Source organism: Solanum verrucosum, unplaced genomic scaffold (assembly GCF_900185275.1).
Source record: "Solanum verrucosum unplaced genomic scaffold, falcon-dt-bn FXZP01000284.1, whole genome shotgun sequence".
NCBI lineage: Eukaryota > Viridiplantae > Streptophyta > Magnoliopsida > Solanales > Solanaceae > Solanum > Solanum verrucosum.
In genome coordinates this window covers 1,688,737-1,710,899 of record NW_026019936.1, presented here as the reverse complement: position 1 = coordinate 1,710,899, position 22,163 = coordinate 1,688,737, and the positions used below count along the sequence as shown (strand labels likewise).

The 22,163-nt window shown below is 30.7% G+C and overlaps 1 protein-coding gene across 1 annotated transcript; it reads right to left on the bottom strand.

The window, feature by feature from the left end:
* Positions 1-19,598: 19,598 nt before the first annotated feature.
* Positions 19,599-21,905, bottom strand: LOC125837796 (FT-interacting protein 3-like). Its single transcript, XM_049516872.1, has one exon. It carries the CDS (start codon positions 21,903-21,905, stop codon positions 19,599-19,601), a length of 2,307 nt encoding a protein of 768 aa, XP_049372829.1.
* Between the last annotated feature and the right edge of the window lie 258 nt (positions 21,906-22,163).

The following is a 22,163-nucleotide window of genomic DNA, read 5'->3' as shown; positions in this document are numbered from 1 at the left end:
ACGAGAGAAAATTCCGTTGTTAAAAGTCTTACTCCAATCGTATAACAAGTTTTTTGATATATAATTTGCTTCAAATGATTCACATTTGCGGAATGTTAAATTTTAAAGAAGGAAAAGAAGAGGCAGACTAAGAACAAAGAAGCAACATCAACATAAAGAAGATGAGGGGCTAAAAAAGCTAAAGTAAACCTATTGGGCTCACATTTCACATAATTTGACCTAAAAATATTTGGGAATCTTACACAAACCTTAAAGTGTTAAGAGATAATTACATAATATTCGTACTTTCTTTCAAATTACAAAAATTCTTTAAATTTGGTGGATTCCTGATACATCCCGAAATCCCGATACATCGTTTCCCAATTTCAAATACATCCCCCAACATCTCGATATATCGCATCGCGATAATGGATACATCATTCAACGTCCCGATACACTGCGTACGTCCCGATACATCATTCAACGTCTCGATACATCGCATACGTTCCGATACATCACTCAACATCCCGATACATCACGTATGTCCCGATACAATGCGTAAAGTGATGTATCTGGGAATAAGTAGATTTTTTTGTATTATTTTCAAATGATACAAAAAATTTAGAAAATATGGTAAAAATAAGTTGTGTATTTAAGTAATTCACTATATTGTTAGTAAGTGGAAATTAGAGCAAAGTCTTGTTACATGTTATATTTAATCGTATAATAAGTTTTTTTTTGATATATAATTTGCTTCAAATGATTCACATTTGCAGAATGTTAAATTTTAAAAAAGATGAGGAGCTAAAAAAGCTAAAGTAAACCTAATGGGCTCACATTTCACATAATTTGACCTAAAATATTTGGAAATTTTTACACAAATCTTATAGTGTTAAGAACTAATTAATTATATAATATCCCTACTTTCTTTCAAACTACAAAAAAAAAAAAAAATTTGGTGGAATTCGGATGCATCCCAAAACGTCCTGATACATCGCGTCTCGGTTTCGAATACATCCCTCAACGTCTCGATATATCGCATCTCGGTTTCGGAAACTTTAGTCAATGTCCCGATACATCGCGTTCGTCCGATACATTGTGTAAAGTGATATATCTGAGAATAGGAGCAAGTAGAGATTTTTGTAATTTTTTCAAATGATAGAGATTCTTACAAAATATACTAAAAAATTGTTATATATTGACGTATTGTTGTGAACATGATCATGAACTATGACTTATGACTTCTCAAAAAGTTCTACTTAGTGTGAGTGGGGGTATGAAACTTCATTCATGCATTGCAAGTGTGGACTTTAAGAGTGGTTGTGGTGTGGTTTTCTTATTGAAGCATGTGAAATTGTACGTTGCTCGTAAATGAAAATTGATAATGTATATGTTCGGTGTATGCATGTTTATGATGTTGTAATGACTTACATATGTTTCACTTAGTGGGATAGCCGCGTGATCCTACCAGTACACTGTGGTTGTGTACTGATACTGCACTTGCTCTTATTGTTGTTGAGTACAGGGCATCTTTCGGCGGCTATTGATGTACCTCAACTATGTGACTATTGAGCGTGACCGGTGTTGACACCTAATTTTGACCATCCACAATAGAATTAATTTTCGAGCTTCTTAATTTCAAACGATTTGAAATAATTAATTTTATAAGAATTAAAAATATTTTTCAAGTAATTTTAGTCATTTTATAAATTTTGAAATACTATATATGTTTTATATAATAACGTATATAATTAGTACATCTTATGAATATTCGAAAATCGTCTCAAAAAGATTTTAGTTTTATCTTAAACATTTGGTTATTTAGTTTAGTTTCAATTATAGTTATATTTTTAAGATAATTAGTTTATAATTAAGTTGTTTGTTTTATTTCATTAAGATTAAGAAGCTCGTTAATTAATTAATATTAATTCGTCTTATTTAGGTTTTAGCCGAATTTATTAATTTAACTCAATTTGGCTATTTCTTAAACTCCAAGATCTAACCCCTCTTTTACTCCTTATTAGACCAAATTTTGGGCCATTTTCCCATTCAATCTACGTAGCCCATTATATTCCTCAAGCCCAAAACCTCAATTCATTCAACCCAACCCAACCCCACTCTTAATTCCCAGGCCCATTCACATTCACATCCAAAAGAAACCCATCGCACATTTCAACAACAATACGTACAGCATATGCGACCCCACCGCTATACTGTTCCTTCTTCTTCCCAGTGAGAACAATGACCTAAATGCTGAAAACCGAGAAAACTTGCAAACCCAGAATCCAATTCGAGCCCAGCAAATCGACCAGTAACGCGACCCGAGTCCAGCAGCGACGTGTCTATCTCCGTAGGAAGATCATTTCGGAAATCGTCCTTCATAAGCCAGGTGGCTCCATCTCCTTCCACGTTCGTCCTTTCCCTCAATCAAACGCCTTTCCATTCCAATTCGTACAAGAATCTGTTGCCAACTTTATCCTCTAAAAGAGATTTCGAATTCAAATTTTGAATTTGAAATTTAACCAATTCCACCCGAATTTTCCCCTATTTTCAGCCCTATTTCTCCTCTATATAAGCTCTTTTCTCTTTCAGTATTAGGGGTTAGAAAAAAAATGGAGTCGATATTCAGAAATTAGATACATCATTGAAAGAAAAATGCAAAGGTTTTGAGATAAAAAATAGACGAGTGAGATAGGGGAATACTCATGTTTCGATTTCGTTTTCAAACTCGACGTTCTCTCTATTACCTTGTAATCTCGTTTTGGTGGAGGAATAGTCTTCGTGGTTAGCTCGTTTCTACCAGTTCGCTGCCTGGAAGAAGGTAAAAATCTCTCATCTTAGCTCTGCCTCATTAACCTCTAATCATTCTCTATTTTCTGGTTATACCTTTAAATCGATAGAAATCCTTGTTCGTTGAAATTTGGATGGGTAGTTCAGTATTCTGTTCCTTTTCTTTGATTACTGCTAATTCCCATGTGATTCTTTAAATGTTGAAATCTTCCAGCCAAGTTATCTTATATCTTGTGTTTATCTGATTATGTTTGTTGATTGCTCCCTTTCGTATGTTTTGGGGTTTCAACTGTTGTTAGTCTGCCTCGGTCCAAAATTGTTCATGATTAGTATTGCTCTTGAGTTTAGTCATTTAGATGTTCTTAATTATGCTTTAGTTATCAGGTATGAGATCAGATTAATGGCGTAAATTTTTGTATCTTGCTTAAACTGTAGTTGCTACTTGGGTTAAGAAATGAAGGTGCTTAGTTTAGCTTAAATGTAAAGCCATATATGTTGTGTTGCATAATACTAATGCACATCTCTTGGATTGTCACTGTATTGGCTTAGAGTCTCAATTGTTGTTGCTTCCGCTCTTGCCAAATAGATGTATCTTTCTTCATTTTCTCTTGATTGAGAATTAATGGAACGAATGTTTGTCTTGAAATGTCATTTGAAAGTTTTGTTTGAGTTGTTCATGTCTTTTAACATCTGTAGTTAGTCCTTGTTTGCCTTTTAATCTATTTCATTCTAAATATACCAAAAGGGGTAGCTTTTACAGTAGATTTGAGTGAGATGGTAGAGTTGAATATTTTATTGCATAGCTTCATCAAGTGATTTGGTCTTATTTCTTGTATTTGCCTTTGTTAGTAATAGCACTGTTACATCTTATTTTTCTTTTCTTTACTTCAATTCTGAATGTAGTATTCATTTTCTAATTTTCTTATTTGTCTTCATTGCATGCCCTTTCGTGTGAGTCCACCGAACTATTTTCCAATCTCTTTTGCATTTCAAAGTGGGCCACGGAGGCCCAATTTACTCTCCTCTCATCAGTGGATCAAGGGGTTGAAAGGGAAACTGTAACAAAGCTGGAAAACAGAAAATGCAAGTGTTCGCAGCGATATTGAAGGCAGTATACACTCCGTATACAGCAGTATACGCGAAATTGCAGAATAAACAGTGATATACAGCAGCGGTATAGACTGCATACAGTCACGAAAATGGGTCAAAAGCCCTCCCGAAATTTGAGTTTTGTGTTGTATTATAATTGGTCCAAAAGCCTGTTTAATTTTTTGTATCATATGCTAATTTTAGGACAGGTGAAATTGGGCCTAAAACCCAAAAGAAAATTCAGTTTTTATAAGTAAAAATTATACAAAGCACATAGTATAATAAACAAATTACTTTCTATTCCTACACTTTCATAAATTACAAAATTCCCTTTATTTTATTGTCTTGCGGATACTTTAGTATGCGGGCGGATACTTTAATTTAGAAGCTGTAATTATCAGTTCAGTGCGTTAAAAAGGGGATTTTATCAGTTTAGTGCCTTAAAAAGGGGATTTTATCAGTTTAGTGCGTTAAATAAGGGATTTAAAACAGAAATAAAAATTCATTGCCACAATTCACGCATACGTTTCTTTCGTCTACAAATCAGTCATTCATAAAACGATTACTGAACTAAAATTTCAAATTTTAAAATTCTCTCTTCCTGTTTTGCGAAAAGCTCTGGAAGGCTGATTCAAAAAAATTTGCAGCGCATTTTTTGGTGAAGATTTGTAATGAATATTTCGATCTTGTTAAGGCATTCAGGAATATGGGAAAGTGATGTTAGATACGAGCAATACAGAAGTGATGGCATAGTGGTTGGAGAAAATATTTCGTTCGTTAATCTTAATTCAGCAATTGCAGCAAAATTGAATGTTGATGAATCAAAAAAAATATGGAGATCAGATACATCGTAGAAGGTAATTCATCTCCATTGTGTATTCAGAATGATATAGGGGTGAAATTGTACATAGAAGTGAAGAAACACGAGGTAGGATTCGGTATGTATCCACTATGCATTAATACATCAGATAAAAGTGATGAAGAGATACAAAATTTTGATGCAACAACAGGTGCAATTGTGTGTGTTGAAGGTGGAAAAAGGGACGCAAAGGCTCTAAGCATTGTTGAATCAAAAATTTGTGATTCTTATTTCATGATGCAATAAATGAAAAATGTTATGTTTTGAATTCTGGCTACATTTTTTTATTGTTAATTTCTGATAAAGTTAGTTTGGTATACATTGTTGTGTGTCTGATACTTAATTGTTTGTAAATTTTGTATGGGATAGAATAATAGTCTAATAGATGTGATGTGTGCCAAAGTTAAAAGAGACAACATGTAAAAAAGGTATTATTTGAAGCAATTATATATCATATACATAATATCTTCTTCTAAATTTTGTATCTACTAATAATAGAGTATCGGAAGTTGTATTTTTTACCATTATTATATATCATATACATACAATTTTAATATTTGTGGACGCAATTGTGTTTCATGTACATAATAATTTTCTGGAAATTTAATATCAACTTAAAAAAAGTTGGAGTAATTTTAGTATCAATTTTGTGTATTTGATACTTAATATCTTTGTAACGATGTGTGCCAAAGTTAAAAGAGGCAACATGTAAAAAAGGTATCATTTGAAGCAATGATATATCATATACATAATATCTTTTTCTAAAGTTTGTACCTACTAATAATAAAGTATCGGATGTAGTATTCTTTATCAATATTATATATCATATACATACAATTTTGATATTTGTGGACGCAATTGTGTTTCATGTACATAATAATTTTCTGGAAATTTAATATCAACTTAAAAAAAGTTAGAGTAATTTTAGTATCAATTTTGTGTATTTGATACTTAATATATCTTTTTAACTTTGGCATGAAATAATAAAATTGTATCAATTTGAGATGTTTGAAGCACCTAAGTATCATATACATAATATTATGTAAATGATAATGATTTAGTATCATCCGTTGTGATTTGTAACAATCTTATAAGATATAATTTGTACCATGTTGTGTGAAGAATATAATTTTGTTATTTGTGAAAACAATTTTGTATCATATATTTGATAAGTTTGGGGAAATTTTGTATCAGATTCACTGTAGTAGAAGCTGTAGTAATATGTATAATACTTATAATATACAAAAATTAATAAGGTATTAAAATGTATTGAAAACAAATTTAAAAGCGACATAAAAATTATGGACATAAAAACTCTTCAAATTTAGAAGTATGAATTACTTAGAAATATAATGTTGACCTGGCTTGGGGAGGAATACTCCAAAACACTTAATGTATATTCAAAACAATAAAACGTATATCTTGACTGTAAGTCAGTAAATAAACTACTATTCTACATTTATCAGTTCATCATTTGTCAATGGAATGAAGACACATTTAGCCTTGTAGGATTATCATTCTCGCTAACGTATTCCGCCTTGGCTTTGTCGGTACCATATTTTCATAACAGTGTTGCATATCTTGAGCGAAGATAGTCGAAAAGGAATCGATGGGACCTTCATTTCGTCACTCAGAAATTCAGCAAAAGCAGCTACATACATTTCGCATTCACTGCAAACAGAAAGAAGATACATTATAAATTGAATGAAATGTGTAAGTAAAGTTGGGTGGATACAATACTGACAGGTCTAAATTAAAAGCAAAAGAAATGCATACCATGGGTAGTGTTGGTCGAGAAATGGGAGGGGAAACCTTTCTACCCCTTTTCTTTTGAATTTTTGCATCTTTTGCTTTAGATGATTCCCCCACTTCCTTTTTCGATCTTCTCTTCATAGAAGTTGATTTGCCATTAATATCGGTGCAGTAAACTTGTAAACCTCTGTTCTGCCCAGTTGGGGTCTTCTGAATCAAGAATTTGATCATTGTTAGGTGTTATTATTTGGGAAATTCCAATATTAAAAGACGGATGATCCATTGTACAACAAATAACTTCTATATCATACAACGAATTTCAACCATGAAACCTTAATATCAACAATGAAACCTTAAAATCAACAATAAGATATCAGCAATTGATAAACAGATATATGAATCACAAGTAACAGATACTTTATTTCAACAACCATATCTTTCATCTACAAATTTAAAAGTAAAACTCAAACCCAAACAATCAGTGTTTCTACAGATTACAAAACTTGCCTATCTTAGATACAAAAACTGCTATCAAATACAAATCGCAGCACACAAAACTTGCCTTAAACTAGTCTTTCATCTACAAATGTAAAACAAATACTTATTTTTCTATCATCTACATATATGAATCACAAGTAAAAGATACTTTATTTCAACCATGAAACTTTAATATCAACAAGTAACAGATACTTTATTTCAACAATGAAACCTTAAAATCAACAATAAGATATCAGCAATTGATAAACAGATATATGAATCACAAGTAACAGATACTTTATTTCAACAACCATATCTTTCATCTACAAATTTAAAAGTAAAACTCAAACCCAAACAATCAGTGTTTCTACAAATTACAATATACACTAGATACGTTTATTTTTCAACAATGTGTAAAATTAAAAGCAAAAGATAGACATACCATGGGTAGTGTTGATCGTAAAATGGGAGGGTCAACCTTTCTACCCCTTTCCTTTTTAGTTTTTGCATCCTTTGCTTTAGATGATGACCCCACTTTCGTTTTCGATTTTCTCTTGGAAGAAGTTCGATTCGCCATTAATGCCGTTGCATGCAAGCTTTTAGACCTTTGTTCATTCAAGTTTCGGTGTTCAGATTCAAAAATTTGTTCATTGTTAGGTGTTATTAATTGGGAAATCCCAATATTAAAAGACGGATGATCCATTGTGACAAATAATCCAAAATCGATTGAAACAAAAAATTGATTTTGAAAGAAAAATGAAGAAGAAGAAGAATACCTATTTTGAACTTTGACACTGTTGAATCGTTTGAAAATAAAATTGCTTTGAAAGCGGTAACTGATTTGGTAGTGGGAGAGATTATAGGCGAGATTTTGGGGGTGAGGAAGATGGGTTTGATTTCTTTCACAATAAAGTATCCGGAAAATAGGAATTGGGGAAAAAATAGGAATTTTTGAATTTTTATGAAAGAGAAGGGATTAATTGATAATAGGTAAACATATGTAGTGTACTTTAGTAATTTTACCTTTTTATAATAGTCTAGGACATGTGCAAATGGGCTAAAAGGCCCAAAATAAAAATTAGGCCCAAGTACTGGCCCAGGCGAACAGAAAACCAGACTTGGGCCCAAAACTCACTCTCTTTATTTTATTTGTTTCGTATTTGTTTAATTGTTTATTTGCTAGTCAATTTTAAGGTTTTCCTAATTTGATTTCCCCAAAAGATAGTCATTTCGAGAATTTCTAAAGACAAAATAATTTTACTTATTTTATTACTTGAATTACTTTGAAATATTTTACTTAAGTAATCCCTTATATTATTTCCGCTTCACCTAAAAAATGATTTTTAGTCTTAAAGTTTGTCTATCTCCTAAACTCGTTTAAGAATGCCTCTTTTAAACAATTAGCCAAATGATTTAATTACCAAATAATCGCGTGTTAGCGGATGTTCTAGGCGCTTTAAACCCCTTCCTAGAATATTAATATGAACCCCGAACCCCCTTTTAATATTTTCATTAAGATTTACTGTTGTAATCTTTTGAAATAAGTTTTCTTTGATTCTTCTTTAAAAATTAAGTGGCGACTCTTAAAAAACTATTGTTTTTCTCTTCTTCTTTTTTAAATAAAACAACTGGATTCAAGGGTAAGCCAGTTCTTTCAGGCCTCCATGGATCTCTCTTGTTTAAGTCCAATCTTTTGGACTCAGACTATTGGTTAAGTTGTTGTTTAGTTTCGGGGTTGTATCCCTTGTTCTTAGACTTGTCGTTAGTAGAGTTTTGGTACATTGACTTTCAAGTTCTAGGGGTTGAATTTCCACATTATTTTTGGTTAAGTTATTTGTTTAAACCTTTGGAGTTTATGGGAACTCCGTATTTTTATTGTCATTTAAGCTTGCTCCCGTAACTTAATTGCCTTAGTTTTGGTTTAGTTGATTAGTTTGGGTTGTAGTAGTGGTTCTCCCACTGAAGGGTTAGTGTGGGTGAAAATCATGACGGTCAGAGCCGAACCGAATAGATTTATGTTATTTTTTTTCAATAAAATCGTGGATTTTTATTTTAAGTGTATAACCATCCCGAACAATTGGAGATGATTATTTTAATTTATGAGAAAACCTGAAAAATTTCCGAACTAAACCGAATAACCCTACGTGTATGTAAATATATTTTGTATATTAACAATATGTTAAATTCAATATATAAATATGTTTTATAACATTTTTCAAATATAAATATAACTTAGGTCCTAGGCATCTGGTGACTAGACGACTTTGGATCTTTGCTATTTAATTAGCCTTTACTTAATTAGGTTTAAAATTAAAAGATACTATAATAGATACTCTATCAAACAATACAACAAAACTTATTCAAACAATACGGCAATAAAGTTTTACATTCATGTCTTCTTGGTGAAGAATTAAAGTGTTTCTTCAAGAACATATTTGTGAAAGAAATATTTAATAGTAGTAATTTTGAGGTGATATTTAAAAAGAAGAAAAATCGAAAATTAATCGAACCGTACCGATACCAAAGTGAAACCGATATATTTGGACTGGTTTTAAAAATCTAATTTTGGTTATATATTATAAAATACCCGAAAAATTGGAATGGTATAATTTTTAAAAAATAACCGATCGAACCGTACCATTGACACCCCTAGCTATTATAGTAAAATACTATTATAAAAGATTGTTAAAATTATACTCCCTCTATCCCTATTTACTTGTCCATTTTTTTTACGTTGCAAAAATATTTAAGAAGAAAATATATGAAAGTAAATAATGTGGTTAGGACTTTGCTTTATTTAATTAGATCTCAACCATTAATTTTAAACTATGACATGTGTCTTCAATCCAAGCTAGAACTTGGGGGAAATAGAGAGAAAAGAAATGAAGAGGAGCCGGATCCAAAATTATTATACTTATCTCATATACTAAACAACCTCTAAAAATATGATTGAAAACATATTTCCGTTCTAAATTTCTAAAATAACACTTATTTTTGGGACAAAAATATATTGCACATAATTTTAATTATTATTTTTTATTATTACATATATTTTATTTTATTTTGTAGTGACGAAGAGGTCAATTTAATTTAGAATAAAAGAAGAAAAAAAAAACAAAAGGCTCTCGTCAGCTCATTAATTACCTCCACTTATGTGTCACTTTGCTGACGGTTAGTTATGTTTTATGCATTCACGATATAAATAATATTGACACTATTAAAAATGTGACGAGTTTTTTTTATTTAATATTAATATTTTTTCATTGAAAACTTATGTTATATAAATAGGTAAAAGTAAAGTTATCTCTCTCTCTCTCTCTCTCTCTATATATATATATATATATATATATATATATATATATATATATATATATATATATATATTATTTTTATCATTTCATTTTATTTGAAAATGTTATTAGTAGATTAAATATATGTATTATTATTCCTATCATTTCCTTTTATGTGAAAATGTTATTAGTAGATTTTATTGAGTCGGGTCAGAACGAACACGTGTAGGCTAATTATGCTCTATTGACTAGTATATGTCAATGTGTATGACTTAAATTCAAATTAATTAGAACCTAATTAAACGAGTGTGTTCTGGACACCAGATGGTTAGAAATAGCAATATTATTCGAATGATTAAAAAAAAAAATAGGACAAGATACAAGTATTTGTCATAGTCCGGTCATTTATGTTATAGTGGCACGGCAAAGTCAAAATTTCATTAAGAATGTTCAAGATTTGATATATATGTATAGAAAGTAATTTTGCACCTATATATTTGATATTTTTCTATACGCAGTATAATTTTTGATAAAAAATATTCACTTAAACACCCTTCATTCTATATAAGGCTCTCTTTGCTTTAGTATTATATAATATAGGGAAAATGCATAAATACCCCCGCTCCCCTCCCCTTCAATCTATGTCCGAAATCACAGAGACACAGTTATACTATATTAAGGTCCTATTACCCCCGAACATATTTTATAAATAATTTTCTACCCCTTTTCGGCCTACGTGGCACTATCAACCAGATAGTTTGAAAAAATTATCAACACACGTTGGGCCCAGAAGATAGGGTCACGTAGACCGAAAGGGGGTAGAAAATTATTTATAAAATAAGTTCGGGAGTAATAAAACCTTAATATAATCTGAGTGTGTCTCTAAAATTTCGAGCATAGATTAGGATGGTACTTATGCATTTTCCCTATGATATATCTATCTCTTTAATAACAAAAATCTTATAAGCAACGGGGAAACGGCTATAATATAAAATTGGTGTGACAAGGGGCATATTATTTACACTAATACATAAAGACCGATAATGTTATATGATAGTGAATGTTGAGCCCGTGAAGTATTATATATATATATATATATATATATATATTACTTATCTTCTTACTTTAGAAGTGGTGGTTCCTCAACCACCACCAAACCAATCAAAAATTGTCACGTGGCGCTAATTAATATTTCTCTCTTTTATAAATTTTTTTCTATTTCTACTTTCTATTTCTTTCTATTAATATTTCTTTCTTTTATATAATATTTTCTATTTCTACTTTCTATTTCTTTCTATTACCACACCAATCAAAAATTGCCACGTGGCGCTAATTAATATTTCTTTCTTTTATATAATATTTTCTATTTCTACTTTCTATTTCTTTCTATTAATCAACTACCACCAAACCAATCAAAACATGTCACGTGGCGCTAATTAATATTTCTTTCTTTTATAAATTTTTTTCTATTTCTACTTTCTATTATTTCTTTCTTTTATATAATATTTTCTATTTCTACTTTCTATTTCTTTCCATTACCACACCAATCAAAAATTGCCACGTGGCGCTAATTAATATTTCTTTCTTTTATATAATATTTTCTATTTCTACTTTCTATTTCTTTCTATTAATATTTCTTTCTTTTATATAATATTTTCTATTTCTTTCTATTATATTCTATTTTCTATTCTACTTCTATCTATTTTTTTATTTTTTTTTAATTACTATATATCATCATCGTACTTCATCATCATCATACTTCGTACTATATAAGTGGTGGTTCCCTTGGACTACCAACTTACTATATATCATCATCATACTTCATACTATATATATATATATATATATATATATATATATATTTTCATCATACTATATAAGTGGTGGTTCCCTTGGACTACCAAGGGTATTTCCGTCATTTCCTTCCTTAAAAGACCTCCTATCATACTATATAAATCGTGGTTCCCTTGGACTACCAACTTACTATATATCATCATCATACTTCATACTATATATATATATGTATATATTTATTTATTTTCGTCATACTATATAAGTCGTGGTTCCCTTGGACTACCAAGGGTATTTCCGTCATTTCCTTCCTTAAAAAAACTCCTACCAATACTACCAAACCTATCAAAAATACCCACGTAGGGCTAATTAATATTTCTTTCTTCATCATCATATATAATAATCATCATTCATACTATATAAGTGGTGGTTCCCTTCGACTACCAACGGTATTCCCGTCATTTCCTTCCTATACTATATAAGTGGTGGTTCCCTTGGACTACCAAGGGTATTCCCGTCATTTCCTTCCTTAAAAGAGCTCCTACCAATACTACCAAACCTATCAAAAATGTCCACGTAGGGCTAATTAATATTTCTTTCTTCATTATCATATATAATTATATATACTATATAAGTGGTGGTTCCCTTGGACTACCAACGGTATTCCCGTCATTTCCTTCCTATACTTATACTACTATATATAAGTGGTGGTTCCCTTGGACTACCAAGGGTATTCCCGTCATTTCCTTCCTTAAAAGAGCTCCTACCAATACTACCAAACCTATCCCTTCGACTACCAAGGGTATTCCCGTCATTTCCTTCCTTAAAAGAGCTCCTACCAATATTACCAAACCTATCAAAAATGCCCACGTAGGGCTAATTAATATTTCTTTCTTCATCATCATATATAATATAATCATCATTCATACTATATAAGTGGTGGTTCCCTTCGACTACCAACGGTATTCCCATCATTTCCTTCCTTAAAAGAGCTCCTACCAATACTACCAAACCTATCAAAAATGGCCACATAGGCCTAATTAATATTTCTTTATATTATTTTCATCATACTATATAAGTGGTGGTTCCGTTGGACTACCAAGGGTATTCCCGTCATTTCCTTCCTTAAAAGAGCTCCTACCATTATCTCATACTATATAAGTGGTGGTTCCCTTGGACTACCAAAGGTATTCCCGTCATTTCCTTCCTTAAAGAGCTCCTACCAGTACTACCAAACCTATCAAAAATGACCACGTACGGCTAATTAATATTTCTTTCTTCATCATCATATATAATAATCATCATTCATACTATATAAGTGGTGGTTCCCTTGGACTACCAAGGGTATTCCCGTCATTTCCTTCTTTAAAAGAGCTCCTACCAATACTACCAAACCTATCAAAAATGGCCACGTAGGGCTAATTAATATTTCTTTATATTATTTTATATTATTTTCATCATATCATCATCATCATAAGTGGTGGTTCCCTTGGACTACCAAGGGTATTCCCGTCATTTCCTTTCTTAAAAGAGATCCTACCAATACTACCAAACCTATCAAAAATCGCCACGTAGGGCTAATTAATATTTCTTTCTTTTAGCACTTTTTTTTGCTCTCAAATGCTACCAAACCAATCAAAAATGACCACGTAGGGCTAATTAATAATTCTTTCTTTTAGCACTTTTTTCATCATCATCATCATACTATATAAGTGGTGGTTCCCTTGGACTACCAAGGGTATTCCCGTCATTTCCCTCCTTAAAAGAGCTCCTATCATACTATATAAGTCGTGGTTCCCTTGGACTACCAACTTACTGTGTATCATCATCATACTTCATACTATATATAATACTATATAAGTGGTCGTTCCCTTGGACGACCAACTTACTATATATCATCATCATACTTCATATTGTATAAGTGGTGGTTCCCTTGGACTACCAAGGGTATTCCTGTCATTTCCTTCCTTAAAAGAGCTCATATCATACTATATAAGTCGCGGTTCCCTTGGACTACCAACTTACTATATATCATCATCATACTTCATACTATATATAATACTATATAAGTGGTCGTTCCCTTGGACGACCAACTTACTATATATCATTATCATACTTCATACTATATATATATTATTTTTTCATCATACTATATAAGTGGTGGTTCCCTTGGACTACCAAGGGTATTTCCGTCATTTCCTTCCTTAAAAGAGCTCCTATCATACTATATAAGTCGTGGTTCCCTTGGACTACCAACTTACTATATATCATCATCATACTTCATACAATATATATATATATATATATATATATATATATATATATATATATATATATATTTTCATCATACTATATAAGTGGTGGTTCCCTTGGACTACCAAGGGTATTCCCGTCATTTCCTTCCTTAAAACAGCTCCTACCAATACTACCAAACCTATCAAAAATGCCCACGTAGGGTTAATTAATATTTCTTTCTTCATCATCATATATAATATAATCATCATTCATACTATATAAGTGGTGGTTCCCTTCGACTACCAACGGTATTCCCGTCATTTCCTTCCTTAAAAGAGCTCCTACCAATACTACCAAACCTATCAAAAATGGCCACGTAGGGCTAATTAATATTTCTTTATATTATTTTATATTGTTTTCATCATACTATATAAGTGGGGTTCCGTTGGACTACCAAGGGTATTCCCGTCATTTCCTTCCTTAAAAGAGCTCCTACTAATACTACCAAACCTATCAAAAATGGCCACGTAGGGCTAATTAATATTTCTTTCTTCATCATCATATATAATAATCATCATTCATACTATATAAGTGGTGGTTCCCTTGGACTACCAACGGTATTCCCGTCATTTCCTTCCTTAAAAGATCTCCTACCAATTCTACCAAACCTATCAAAAATGGCCAATTTTATACTATATACTATATAAGTGGTGGTTCCCTTGGACTACCAAGGGTATTCCCGTTATTTCCTTCCTTAAAAGAGCTCCTACCAATACTACCAAACCTATCAAAAATGGCCACGTAGGGCTAATTAATATTTCTTTATATTATTTTATGTTATTCTCATCATATCATCATCATCATAAGTGGTGGTTCCCTTCGACTACCAAGGGTATTCCCGTCATTTTCTTCCTTAAAAGAGCTCATACCAATACTACCAAACCTATCAAAAATGGCCACGTAGGGCTAATTAATATTTCTTTCTTTTAGCACTTTTTTTTTGCTCTCAAATGCTACCAAACCAATCAAAAATGGCCACGTAGGACTAATTAATATTTCTTTCTTTTAGCACATTTTTTTGCTCTCAAATACTACCAAATCAATCAAAAATGACCACGTAGGGCTAATTAATATTGCCCGTGCCTTGCACGGGCACCCTTATCTAGTATATATTAGAAGAGTCTAGGATTTACTACCATTGTTCCAATTAAATCATTACAAATGTCCAATATTTACTATATAAAATATATAAGTGGGCCCCACCTCCTTCCACTTAAATAATATTTTTCAACCTTTTCATGGTAAAAGTTGAATTTATTATCCTTTTCATTTAATTTTATATGATATTATTTTTTCTATAAAATCATTATATATGTTTTAATAATTTAAATTTCAAAAACATTATAATTTAACTTTAAAGATTTTATTTTATCAAAATCTTGTACATTGAAATATATAGTTATGAATTTAAAATATTTTTAAAATCATATAACAATTTCAATAACTTCTCAAATTCCATAATATAACACTTAAATACTACATATTATATATTAATTACTATACTATAAATGACTTAAATACTCCATATTATCTATTACAATAATTAACAATTATTTGACACTTTAAATTCTATCAATGCCATATAAATTAGGATAAAAAACCTAACATATAATATTTAAATATATTTAAAAATAATATAAGTAATACTATACATTACAATAATTAACAGCTTAATTATTTAAAACTTATATAAAAAATTTAATTGACTCTCTAAATTCTATTGGTACCACATAAAATAGATTATATAATAAACATATATTGTTTGAAATTGACGAAAAAGAAACAATAAATTACAATAATTAATAAAAAAAATAGTCCACTCCAAAAAATATATCAATTAACAGCATATATTGTTTGAAATTGACGAAAAAGAAACTATAAATTACAATAATTAACAAAATAAATCTCTCGACTCCAACAAATCTATCAATTAATGCCACATAAATTGGGACATGGAAAATAACATATAGTATTAAAAAATTAGGTTCAAAATGTACTAAAAAATACAATAATTAACAACTTAATATATTAAAGAGACATAAAAAAGGGTTAATATTTGAAATTCTGCATCTGCCACATAAATTAGAACAAATAGAGTAATAAATATTACTTTCAAAATTATGTTAAAAAAAAGTACTACAAATCACAATAGCTAACAATTTAAAATATTTTTAAAATCATATAAAAATTTCAATAACTTCTCAAATTCCATAATATGACATAAATTTTAAAAAAAAGTGTTATAAATCATAATAAATAGAACAATATTTAAAATACTTTAAAAGTATTATAAATTGTAATAAATAATACAACAATTTAAATTACTTAAAATTTAACGACTTAAAAATATTTTTTTAAATGTATTAAAATTTTGGTTAATTGTCAAAACTTTACATGTGCCATATAAATTGGGACATGGACAGTCACACATATTTTTAAAAAAAAATTACATTAAAAGTATTCTATCAATTAACAACATATATTGTTTGAAATTGACGAAAAAGAAACTATAAATTACAATAATTAACAAAATAAATCTCTCGACTCCAACAAATCTATCAATTAATGCCACATAAATTGGGACATGGCAAATAACAGATATTATTAAAAAATTAGGTTCAAAATGTACTATAAAATACAATAATTAACAACTTAATATATTAAAGAGACATATAAAAAATGGTTAATATTTGAAATTCTGCACGTACCACATAAATTAGAACAAATAGAGTAATAAATATTATTTTCAAAATTATGTAAAAAAAAAGTACTACAAATCACAATAGCTAACAATTTAAAATATTTTTAAAATAATATAAAAATTTTAATAACTTCTCAAATTCCATAATATAACACTTAAATACTACATATTATATATTAATTATACTATACTATAAATGACTTAAATACTCCATATTATCTATTACAATAATTAACAATTATTTGACACTTTAAATTCTATCAATGCCATATAAATTAGGATAAAAAACCTAACATATAATATTTAAATATATTTAAAAATACTATAAGTAATACTATAGATTACAATAATTAACAGCTTAATTATTTAAAACTTATATACAAAATTTAATTGACTCTCTAAATTCTATTGGTACCACATAAAATGGATTATATGATAAACATATATTGTTTGAAATTGACGAAAAAGAAACAATAAATTACAATAATTAATAAAAAAAATAGTCGACGAAATTGACGAAAAACAAATTATAAATTACAATAATTAATAAAATAAATCTCTCGACTCCAACAAATCTATCAATTAATGCCACATAAATTGGGACATGGCAAATAACATATATTATTAAAAAATTAGGTTCAAACTGTACTATAAAATACAATAATTAACAACTTAATATATTAAAGAGACATATAAAAAAGGGTTAATATTTGAAATTCTGCATCTGCCACATAAATTAGAACAAATAGATTAATAAATATTATTTTCAAAATTATGTTAAAAAAAAGTACTACAAATCACAATAGCTAACAATTTAAAATATTTTTAAAATCATATAAAAATTTCAATAACTTCTCAAATTCCATAATATGACATAATTTTTTTTTAAAAAGTGTTATAAATCATAATAAATAGTACAATATTTTAATTACTTTAAAAGTATTATAAATTGTAATAAATAATACAACAATTTAAATTACTTATTACTTAAAATTTAAAGACTTAAAAATATTTTTTTAAATGTATTAAAATTTTGGTTAATTGTCAAAACTTTACATGTGCCATATAAATTGGGACATGGAGAGTCACACATATTTTTTAAAATAAATTACATTAAAAGTATTCTATCAATTAACAACATATATTGTTTGAAATTGACTGGAAAAAAAAAATATAAATTACAATAATTAACAAAATAAATCTCTCGACTCCAACAAATCTATCAATTAATGCCACATAAATTGGGACATGGCAAATAACATATATTATTAAAAAATTAGGTTCAAAATGTACAATAAAATACAATAATTAACAACTTAATATATTAAAGAGACATATAAAAAATGGTTAATATTTGAAATTTTGTGTGTGCCACATAAATTAGAACAAACAGAGTAATAAATATTTTTTTCAAAATTATGTTAAAAAAAAGTACTACAAATCACAATAGCTAAAAATTTAAAATATCTTTAAAATCATATAAAAATTTCAATAACTTCTCAAATTCCATAATATGACATAAATTAAAATAATAAAAAATATATATATTGGGCCCCGTGCTGGCACGGGGTCCTATATCTAGTATAATAACAAAACTCTTATAAGCAAGGGGGAAACGGCTATAATATAAAATTGGTGTGACAAGGGGCATATTATTTACACTAATACATAAAGACCGATAATGTTATATGATAGTGAATGTTGAGCCCGTGAAGTATAATATATATATATATATCTGCAAGATATAAGTGTTGTACACATGAATATGCTAAATAAATGTGCGATCATAAAAAATTATTTAAGATTAAAAATGACTATATTCTCCAAAAGGTGTGCATGTGCAAGTAACACGCACTGAGATTAATAAAATGAGAAAAGGTGCAAGTAGCACGTGTTGAGGATGAAATAAGAGAAATTAAAGTCGCTTGAAATGGTTTGATCATGTACTGCCTATAGATACATATGTCCATAGGTATGAAACTATAGCACTGAATATATTAAAAAGGGATTGGGTAGACGTAAAATTACATCAAAAGAAAGTTGAATTGAATGTCCTACAAATCCAGTGAAATCAATGCAGACTTAACTAAACATAGAACATAATGAAAGAAAAAGATCCACATAGATGATATCCATTAGTTGGAAATAGGTTTTATAAACTTGTTAGAAAACTTTTAATATAAATTATTTCCGGGATTGAGATGTAATTAGTGTTGTTGTATAAAAACAAGAGGCGTAATTATTTGTTATAAGGTAAGGGATACAATCTACTTACACTCTCCCTCTCCAGACTCTACTTGTGAGATTTCAATGGGCGTTATAAAATGGGGAAACGATCTACTTACACTCTCCCTCTCCAGACTCTACTTGTGAGATTTCAATGGGCGTTATTGTAGTTTATTTCATTTTCTAAAAGATCAGTAATAAGGTTAATCAAATTTAACAAATACATTACACATTAGTAGCTTCAAAGAAGTCAAATTACAAAAATAATAATAATAGAACTTTGTGATCTCAAGTTCAGTTTTGCTTCATTTTCTACCTTCTTAAACCAAATATTTACTTAACTATAAGTCTACAACATACAGTCTGCTCTTGCAGGCAGCCTCTTGAAGAAACTAGTAGACAATGGAGGAAGTTTATGGCGAAATCTCGGGTGCCTTAACACGTAGATTCCAATGAGAAGCGCGACAACTTGGAATGGTGTGACATACATGACTATTGCAGCAAACAAACAGAATGTCACGAACAAAGCCGATGCCCTTGGATCTCTCCAGCTTAACAATGAATGAAACCTTTCCCCTTGAGTCGCTAAGTCCCCTATCACGGTCTGAATCCTGCCTCCAATGCTCCTCAAACGATCATATCTCATCCTCACCTTATCCGAGCCTCTTGATGTTGGGAATGTATCGAATTCTTCATCCAAATCATCGGGGAAAACACCGTGAGCATGTGAAATATGGATGTCCATGTGAGGTGGATGTATTGGTTTCAATCTATAGTGCCAAATACCAATCAAGAATAGGTAAAGAAAGAATGTAGGAACAATCAATGCAGGGTAAAGGACTAATATAACAAAGAGTATATGGATTAGAATTGTTGTGATCGGATTCTTCCAATGACATATTTGATCAAACCATTTTCCAATAGCCAATAGTGGACTCACAACATAGATTAATCTGAAAAAATTAGCCTTAGCTCTCCTTACGCTCCATATATGCGAACCAGCATCTAGCATGTAGTCCACGACCTCTTTTTTCAACGGTGGCTCTGCTCGTCCTAGCCTCGTTGAAAGTATTTGAATAGTTTGGAACCTGAGGAAATCTTGCTGACTGATAGACATTGGATGAGCATAATGCATCTTTGGAAACAACGGTTGAGCGTATTTAGACAACATATTGACATAAGACATACACGAAAACCTCACAGCTAGTTGAACTTCTCCCATCTTTTTAACGCCCGATGGATGCAGGACAATAAGAGGGTAGGAATGTGTGTATACCTTCTCTGTTTCAAGTGTCGAGAGCCTAATCCTCACCTTTCCAATGCTCGTACATTTCCCCCCTTGTAGGTATCCGTTATCGAACACTCCTACTGTGATTACAGTACAAGGATCATGTACTTCCCAAGTGTACTGCTCATTCCATTGTGGTGACAAGTTATCGATGATTGTCCTTGTACGAACCCATTTTGGCCCATACTTAGCTACACAATAGGCATCTGTCGTCCCTCGTCCATCCTTGGACTTCATAGCTGACAATCCTGTTGCACTTATTATCCCCAATTCAAGTAGTCCAATGCTGGATTTCCATAAAAGCTTCGACGTTGGCTTGAAATCACTACTGTAATGTATCGATTCATCCAACACGTGATATCCACCATCCAAACTAAGCCTCATATGAATCTTACTAGCAAATTTAGTCTCTTTTTTTTCCCCTTCTACAACTGTATGCTTCTCAAGATTGTGCCATTTAGAAGGAACAGGTTTGTTGTCAAGCCTTCTAGGGACAATGCTTAAAGGAAGCACACATTTTCCCAAAAACTCGAAATTCGATCCAACTTTATCCTCCACAGTTATAACCAAAGGCTCTTCAAATGGTTCAGCTACAACAAAAACCAAGTCCTCATTCCACATTGGATTGCAACTTTTAATCGAAGAAATTTTCGTTTTCAAGACCTGATTCCCACACATAACCTTCACACAGCACTCGGGTTGTCGATTCTTTTCACTTGGAAGCAGATCTTGACATTCAATGACATTAACTCTGATATACCAAAGTCTAGGAGAAAGATATACCTTTCCTCTAATTCTTGAAATCCCCTCACTTCCCACAGCTGCTGCATCCGAATGCCACGCATCACAAAACGCCTCGTCTGCTTGAGTTCCTCTCCAAACAGCAAGCATGATTTCCCCTTTTTTCAACTTTTCACCTCTTTTATCTTCTATCCTATACCATTGTGGGGCTAATGAACTATCCGGTGGAACTCTTCTCGGTACATCAACGAGATCAAACACGACTCTTCCTATCATATCATCCAACACAACATCCTTATCTTTCACACATACTTCAATGTAAGAAGCTTGAAGCCTATCCTGAGAGAACGCGAACACATAATTCCATTCAGGGTTGATTTTCTTCTCGAAATGCTTCGTGATGCCCTTGTAGTTTCCAACTTTTACTTCAACATAAGGATCACAGCTCCCTGTAACATCCTTTGTTAACTCTTTAGCCTTGACAACGCGAACATAGAGATACTCCATTTGCTCAACGAGGTCATAGGCAACGGTTACCTTATCTCCTCCTATCATCACCCCTGATCCAACAATTTTCGGAGCTGTTTGCTTTAAAGCAAACTCTTCATGTATTGAACCTTTCTGCATTTTTCCCTTCTTATGATCAACTTTTATCTTTTTCCTATGGGAATATTAGCTCCCCGTTTCGTTTCCCCTCTTGCTTCGGGGCTCACCTTCTATAGGTTTCCTTGAGACATCAAGTGAGAAATAATTACTCCGATCACCCCATCTACACCTATTATGATGATATAGAACCTCGAGACATCTTTTTGACTCTGTGATCACATAAAGACATAAACTTTGAGGCTCAATAGCTATAAGTTAACAAATTTTTCTATAACACAA